At 36.4% G+C, this 9,026-nt stretch overlaps 1 protein-coding gene across 1 annotated transcript; it reads left to right on the forward strand.

Moving 5' to 3' along the window:
* Positions 1-7,654: 7,654 nt before the first annotated feature.
* EXL7 (EXORDIUM like 7) lies at positions 7,655-8,891 on the forward strand. The gene has a single exon (XM_028213160.2). The coding sequence runs from the start codon at positions 7,747-7,749 to the stop codon at positions 8,761-8,763; it is 1,017 nt and encodes a 338-aa protein (XP_028068961.2). The 5' UTR covers positions 7,655-7,746; the 3' UTR covers positions 8,764-8,891.
* Positions 8,892-9,026: the final 135 nt, after the last annotated feature.

The raw sequence follows: 9,026 nt of genomic DNA on the forward strand, positions 1-9,026 counted from the left end.
AAACTTAGGCTGGATGAAGCCTGAAGGTAATGGCGCGTTCTCAATCGCCGGAACAAACGGCGAGCTATATAGCCTTGCCAATGCTTTATCTGTTGGTTCGTAGGCAAGGTGCGGTATTGGCATTCCTACCTCGACGCTTCCATGCGTCCGAGGAGCCAACCGTTGAAGGGATGAAACTTTGTGCGGGTCGCGTGCCCTGGCATTCTCTTTCCATCGTGCCCTTTCTTCAAGCACAGTCCGTAAGTCAAACGATCTAGGCAATTCTGTTTTCCTGAATGATGTCTGGTGCGTACGTGAGGGCCGATAGGTGCTTCCCTCAGTGTAAGACCTCAATGATCTCGTTCTCTCAGAGCTGGAGTAACGAGTTCTGGAAGTCCTTGATTGAGTGTCGCCTGTCCTGAGGCTTTTACTCTCTGCTTGCGATGGCGTGGTATGCGTACCACGATCTTCAGAGTGGCGAGAAGGTGTATTGCTTTTGCACCCCTCTCCTGTCACCACCCCTTTCCCTTTTATCTGGCGCTTCATCAATTCCATATTCGTCGCCATCTTCCTGATTAACTCGTCCTGCTCCTTTACCCGATCTTCCAAAACTTGAGGGTCGATCCTCCTCCTCTGTCTATCGGGACTTGATGAGCGACGGGGGCTGTTACCCCGTCTCCCCCTTGCATCCCTCTGGGAGTTCTGTCGTTGGGGCTCTAAATCTGCCATAGGAGGGATGGAAGGCAAACCTTCGCGCCTCCCACCTCCCTCTGGGGTTTGTCCGTCAATGGCGGACTGTGGCAAGTCTTCATTGTGTGCCATTGCGTCTAATCTTGCGAGGAAACTTTGATCAAGAGGTTTTGTTCTTTCTGTGATTCCCACAGACGGCGCCAATTGTACGAGCAAGAAATAATCTTCTCATATAATCCTGTTGATCAAGTCTGCGCTCCTCCAAACGTCGTCGCTTTACTCCCTGAAAACACAAACGTGAGCTAGCCGGCGGGTGTGTGCCGGATACCTCTCCGATGCCTAAGTCAGCCAAATAGACAAATAGACAAAAGCTCTGTATATTCGAGAATCAAAGTTGTGTTACCTCTCCATAGGTGATGTTGTGAGCTTTTATAGGTTCCGCGTGGTACGATCCAAGTAGGACTCTTACTCCTCCATGTAGAGTCCTCCTAGGAATCACATTCTTGAAAGATAATGCTTATCCTTCAACACCCTCATCACTGCTTAAACCAAGTGAGATGGTTCTACCACGGTTGGATGTCAATACGACTGAGATAACATGGTCATGCTAAAGTCGCAGACTGGATCGAGCTCCCATTAGCTCGGTTCTTCCTTTCACTGAGTGTACCTCGGCTTCGCCTGTAGACCGTGCTAACCATAGCGTACTTGGACCAAGCTACTCAATAGCAAGGTCCTGAATAGAAGCCAAAAATACATCGGCTCAAGATGGTTTGACCGAGCTAACTGTCACTGCGCCGACCGTTGTGACCGACCTAACCACCAAGCTCTTTCGGACCGGGCTATCTGCAAGGCTCCTCTGGACCAGACTAATTACAAGGCCCCTTTTACTCAACCCTTCTTACTGTGGCCCACAGAATGGCCCATTACCCAGCTTGGCCCAATTTATATATAAATTACCCTCTCAGGTGATATGAGGTCAAAGAAGCCTTTGGAAGGAAGATGGCTAAGCCTCTTGGAAGGTTTTCTAACCTTAAAATCTGAAGTGGGAGGTCCTATTTATAGAATTTGGGCCAATATGGTCAAAAATATCTTCAAACAAAAATATTTGTTCAATTCTCACCAACTGTCTGTTTGGCGCTATTGAAACCCGGCCAGGCCCCAAAACCTATGGCCGAGCCTAAAAAGCACGTCTGGAAAAGTTTCATTGAGACCCGGCCAGGCCTAAATGAGGTATGGCCGATTTTAAATGGACCTGACCGGGTCCAAAAATCTGCAATTCAGGCCCGACTTCAAACGAGCATATCTCCCTCATCCAAACTCGGTTTTAGGTGATTCTTAAGTCTAAATTGAAGCCCCGGAAGCCTACTTTCCGATAGTGGTGGTCTCATATCTAAATTCTAAGTGTTCAAAGAGATATGATTATTTTAGTGAAGGCTGCTTATTCTTCCTCAACGGTTTGATGCTCAACTTCTTCCTAAACTAGTTTTCTTCCCTCCCTTCCCATTTCCTTCAACTCTAAACCTACAAATAAGATGTTTTTAAAGATTTTTCAAAGAGTTCATCTCCCTTCCATTTATTTCCACTTTGTCCTTACTCGGTTTACCAAAAAGTGCAATGTTTTAAACAAAATGCGAGTCTCGGAACATCGTAGAAGCATTTGGAAAAATATTTTGAAAAGAGGGTTTTAAGGTCTAAAATAGTTTGACCAAAATAGGATATAAGGTTTGGGATTAGAACTTGAATCCAAATTTCTTCACTGAGAATTCAAAAAATTGCACAGTTTAACTTTCATCATCAGGTGTTCGGAATAAAGCACCCAAGTCTTAAAGGCGGTCAAAAATAGGATGTCTACATGAACAGTTCAGATTAGCAAAAAAAGACCTGTGTTAGGCCCCCACGAGCCCAACAGTACTCTCCAATCCGATCACGGACTAGAGGGAAGCCAAACCCTTTAACTTTTACTAGGTGCTAAAAAGTTCTTGGGAGTCACACCTGCAGATTTTGCCCAAGATTTACCCACTCCATGTGAAGATGGCGCTTTGCATGAGTTCCGAAATTAGTCAAGATATACGTAAACTGACCCGGTTACCTGGTCATTAAAAAAAAAAAAAATTTGAGCTTATTTAAACAAAAAGCGAATGTGTAGGCAAATATGTCAGCTAATGAAGATGGAGAAAGGAAGAAGGCCTAATTACTTACACTTTAGTTCCCTTATAATTAACATTATTTGAAGTATAATTAAAAACAAATTTATTCCTAATCAACATTATTACAATGGACAAACATCGCTTTAAGATGTAATCAAACATTACAATGAATATTAACCAAATTTAATGCAACAATAACCAAACATCATAATAAATTAGGGCCTTTAGCCTAATTCAACTCTTAGACAGAGAATTTTGATTTTTCTAATTTATTGATAATAAAAAAAAAATTTAAAAATATCACAATAATTTATAATCAATATATGATGACCAAAAAAAATTCTATTATATTGCGGCATGATCCTAAGTAAACAAACCAATTCTTGGTTTAGAGTAATCATAGCTAAATGTTGAAGACTTTGGACATTCATTTAGAGCACTTGACCTTCTCTTCTTTCCCACATGTGACCTCCCAAAGTTCTCAAATACATTGCATCTTTCATTGGCTATATATGTTAAAGAGCCGTGATCCATACACCCACGGGGGGTCGCGCCCCAGTGACGTGGCGCGCCCCCCAGTGGCTGAAAATTAAAAAAAAAAAAAAAAAAAAAAAAAAAAAAAAACAGTTTTTTTTTTTGAACCAATCCGGAGCCGACACCTCACTGGGGTCGACCCCCAGTAGGGGTATGAAGCTTTTCTGATATGTTAAATGTATGGTTTTATCATGCATTTTAAATTATATTTTCACATCATTGTTATTAAAGAGGAAGATCTTCCGAAGATCTCTCCAACTACCCAGATTCTAATATTTTTCTTTAAAAACGCATATATTATGTAATATTGAGAAATAGCATTGGTAACTAAATGGAATTTTTCTTTTCTTTAAAAAAAATTCTGATAAAGATTGAAATAGATGTTTTGCATATCAAATATAGTGTAATGAAACCCAATTCGTCAAGTATAAACTCTCGAGTACATATACAATATTAAGATTCAACATATATTATTTAAAATTTATATTTATAAATATGTAAGTGAAAAGTCTATTCAATATATATTATTACCGATTCTATTTTTCTTTATTTGGTGTAAGACTTTACATTTGTACATATTTATAATAAATTGAACTTTTCTCATTTCTACAAAACAACCTACTCATACTTTGAGCCATCAGGCTAGCCCAATGGTAATAGCAACGTTTCGATCCTTGCTTTGTAGAAAATTGGCAATTCGAAAGCCCCTTTTTAATCTAAACATGTTATTGGGATTCATAATTAGTTAGGACACATAATTTAATCTCATAATTAACAAAAGAAAAAAGAAATTTGAACCCTAGCATCAAGATTGAAAGACCAATTAACACCAAGCTCTTTGAATCACTTGGGAGAATTGCAGGATCATTAACTACACTGATTTTTTTTCCTCTCTCTCTCTCTCTCTCTCTCTCTCTCTCTCTCTCTCTCTCTCTCTTCATTACCTATGTAAAGAATATATGCGATTAATTCCCTAGCTTTAAGGGGTGGGAACTGAAGATGCTTTGCCAGCACATGGACATTTTCTACTTTACATGATTGAAGGACCATATAATAAGTAGAACGAAGTGGAAAACTATTATGACCAATGGTTCTATGAACTTTCCATCACTTTGCACCACATACTCCCAAGAGATAGTCTGTCATTATATCCATACCTTAATGTTTTTCTCACCTAAAGCAACTTAAATTAGTCAAAGATTTACAATGGAAGAACTGTAGTCCAAAAGAAAGAAATTTTAGGTATAGTAATCACATGCATGTTTTACCTTAGGGTACAACACCTATCATTCATTTTTACATTTACAAAGTCCAAAATGATTATCTAAAAGAATCAATACAAAAATATAGTCTGCGAGTCAAATTCATGTCAATTTTAATTAAAACATCATTTTAATCTAGGGTAAAATTCGCATATGATTCTTAAAATATGCGTTCTATGTAATTTTGGTTCTCCAAATTTCAATTTTCTAAATTTTGTGCCTAAAATTTTTAATGTGAGCCAAATTAGTTTAATTACAAATGATCATCTGAATTGTTAACACAATAATAATAAAATTCATCTATAGTTCCTAAATTTATCATATTTTAGGGGACCTATTATATCATTTTAATCTATTGACAAATTTGATGGAAGTCTCACTTAATTTGGTCAAATGACTTCTTTAACTATGCCTACGAGAAGACACCGCAGTTGATGCCTAATATTACGGCTTTTTTGTTGTTAAAAAAGGGACCAACAAAAAGGCACTTTTTTCTGAAAGAATTAGTCTAACAAAATCATTTTATTTTTTCTCAAAATATATATTAACATTAAGATAAAGATTTTTTTTTTTTTTTTTTTTTTTTTGGTAATGATCAATAACCCATCCTAAGGAGAGCCCTTTAAACTCACCTCAGAAAGATAAACTCGAACTTCATAAGTCAACTCTTAAACTTATGAAGTGAACAAACGAAAAAGAATTGAACCCTTATTAATGTAAGCAACATACCTACCTAGCAACATACCCACTTACCCAGTTACGAATTGAAGCTTTATTATTTCTAATGAGTTTATTAGTTGGTTTTCTAAGTTCAAAAACAATTAGTGATATTTTCTTATAATTTTATTCACAACTCTCTTGTACATTATGGGGTTCACCAATGCATATTGTAATCATAATAAAGCTATTTCCAAAATAGATATGTTAGAGATTCTAAATTTTTTATCAAAATTTTTACCAAATACTCACATACCATATGAGTGTTTGGTAGAAAATTTTGTATCCCTATTTATTGCTCTTTATGAAATAGGGACAGAAGTGACTAAGCAATCATACATATATATATATATATATATATATTTGTTTGATTAGAAATCTCTATTTATAAAATAATTAACTAGTTTTTTTTTAGATGGTAATAACAAGAAAAAATAATTGTAATAATTAAAAAGTTTGCTAGTAATATTCAGTGTGATTGAAATGTCAACTAACTTAACTGATAAAGCATGATAATGGTAATATATAATGGCGTGCGTTGAGGAATGTTTTTAGATTTTTTATTAATGCTACAAATAATTTATTTGGATGGATTTTATATGTAATTATTAATGTGAGTCTAATTATCTTATGTTTAAAAGTGAGAAAATTACTTAATAAATTAATTAACTAGTATGCTCAAGAAAGATTATAGTAATTTACCCAATAAATTAAATTTTTTTGGCGACTAAATTTTTTTTAGCCGCCAATTTTAATCGCTAAAGGTGTATTTTGTTGTAATTATAATTAACTAATACGTGCCTCTATAATTGTAAAGTGGTTACCCTAATAACATGCATAAATTAATTTTCAAGTCCTAACATCATTACTAGCTAGGTTAGTTACACATGTTTTTTTTTTTTTTTGGTGTTACATACACATGATCTTATTCTCTCCTGATTTGTTTATTTATTTTTTAAGAACCCATTTGCCTATTTTTATAGAATAAAAAAAACATTTATATATAATTTAGAGTTGCATCAAATATCTATCTGAGCATCATAAACTTGTCGTATTGAAGAGATGTGGCAGATTGTGTATGGGAGAGAGAGGAAACTTGTTTTTAAATAAATGTTCGATTTGTGATCCCAATGGACTTGACCAAACTTGTGTAGGCGGTGGCACAAAATACATAGGAAGGTTTAGTTAGGTTTAATAACATTTTTTAAAGTATAATGTATAAATTGGAGCAAAGAAAAAGAAGCATCATAGTAATCGATTGAAAAGTTCACAATCATGGACATGGAATTATGCCAACATGCATGCCATTCTCCACTATATATATGATATTATTTTTATAGAATATTTATAAAAAAAAAAATTTACCAGAATAATGTGCCATTATTCACGTGTTGTTGCTAACTAATGACGTAGTAAAAAATTTATGACTGGGATAATGTTGACCTACTTTTACTAGGTAATAGAAGAATAATTAATAATGACGGTAAAGAGTTCTTACCATGCACATCAAGCTATTTTGATACTTGGGTGAGCTCATCCCAAGTCTACTTTGATGATTCAAACAATTCATCTTGTAGAACCTAACATGTTGAGTATATTATCTACAAAAAAATTAAATTATTTGGGCATTCATAGTCACACGACCAAGATGACATTTATTTATTTTTAAATGAACATGTATGATTTTGATAACAATCCATCTATTTCTTTTGAAACAATTAGGACCAAATATTGTAATTTTTGATATCTAATCAATTTAGTTTTTTACATACGTGTTTTTATTGTTGAGTTTTATAAGATGAACAGTTTGAATTATCAAAATAAATCAAAACCCACTTAGCCCTCATAATAGCCTTATGTGCTAGCAGAACCCCTTTCTTAATGATTTTACTAATTAGACAATATTATTTATTTTTATTAAATAATTATGAGGTAAATAATGGCTTGCCTAATTTATTTTGTGATTTCTTTGATAAATTGTCAGGTAATATTTTGTGACTACGACTAACTGATAATTTTTTGTGCCTTTTGTATTTGTTCATTTATCGAAATCACTAAATAAATATCCACTTTCAAAATTATCCTTTTGATAATATATTTTTTAAAAATATTAATGTTATAATTATACTTTTTATATTGTTTATTAATTTAAAAGAATGACAAAATAAGAAATTTATATTATTTTTGTACTTGATTTTTGAAAAGAGACTAATTTTTTTGAGACAATAAAAAATAGAATAAGGGATTAATATTTTAAGACAGACGGAGTAATAACTTTGCATGCATATATATATATATATATATATGTATGTATATACGCAAACAAGAAACCTTATATATCCATCTTCATCCCCAACTTTAGCTTCTCTCAAACTGTTTCCACCCACAAGACTTTGAGACCAAACCAAAGTCACAAAATGCAGAAGCTGTATTGCCATCTCCTTCTTCTTTCTCTCTCATCTCTCTCACATCTCACTCTGGCCCATCCATGGCCATGGACCCAAATCCAACGGCAATTCAACCAACCCACAAACTACGAAGGCTCATCCAACCTAGTCGACCTCCAATACCACATGGGTCCAATCCTTTCTTCTCCCATCAACCTCTACATTGTCTGGTACGGCAGCCATTGGAACCCAAATCACCAATCCACCATCAGAGACTTCCTCTATTCCCTCTCCTCCCCCGCTCCTCCTCCCTCCGTCGCCGACTGGTGGCGCACAATCCGCCTCTACACCGACCAAACAGGCTCCAACATCACCGGCAACATCATCCTCTCCGGCGAGTTCTACGACTCCACCAACTCCCACGGCAACTACCTCACTCGATTAACCATCCAATCCATCATCAAAACCGCCGTAACTTCATACCCGCGAGGCCTACCTCTGAACTACGAAAACGGCCTCTACTTAGTCCTCACTTCTTCAGAAATTCTCGTTCAGGACTTTTGTCGAGCTGTTTGTGGGTTCCATTATTTCTCCTTCCCAGCCATTGTGGGTGTCACAGTACCATACGCTTGGGTTGGTTACAGTGGCACGCAGTGTCCAGGCATGTGCGCATACCCATTTGCGTGGCCGAAGGATTCCGGCAAGCCGCCGCCGGAGACCAGCGGCGGAGTAATGGGTTCTCCGAATGGGGATGCGGGTGTGGATGGGATGATCAGTGTGATTGCACATGAGCTTGCGGAGGTGTCGAGCAATCCGCTGGTGAATGCGTGGTACGCCGGAGATGATCCGACGGCGCCGGACGAGATAGCTGATATATGTGTGGGGGTGTATGGGTCTGGTGGTGGTGGTGGATATGTTGGTCAAGTGTATAAGGATTCTTGGGGTAATGGGTTCAATGTCAATGGGGTGAGAGGGAGGAAGTTTCTTGTGCAGTGGGTATGGGACCCTGTCAAGGGTAGGTGTTTCGGACCCAATGCCATGGACTAGCAGCCATGTCGCTGAGAATTTTCTGTCTCACTCTTTTCGATTTTTCTGTTGTAGATATTTTGTTTATTATAAGATTTATCTCTGAGTGTTATTTTGTGATAGAAATGATATTCTCTCTTTTCCAAGTATCTTTTTTATCATAGAATACGAGCGTTAGATTTTATAATAGAGAATATATTTATGATAGTGAAATTGGAAAGACATATAGTGTGGAATTGGTCTTTCAAGTCTGTTTTCTATCACAAAATGAGACTTAGAGACAT

This window comes from Camellia sinensis, chromosome 9 (genome assembly GCF_055761805.1).
Source record: "Camellia sinensis isolate YWXY chromosome 9, ASM5576180v1, whole genome shotgun sequence".
NCBI classification, from domain to species: Eukaryota; Viridiplantae; Streptophyta; class Magnoliopsida; order Ericales; family Theaceae; genus Camellia; species Camellia sinensis.

Coding starts and splice junctions, on each gene's coding strand:
- EXL7 (XM_028213160.2), top strand. CDS start 7,747: ATGCAGAAGCTGTATTGCCATCTCCTTCTTCTTTCTCTCTCATCTCTC.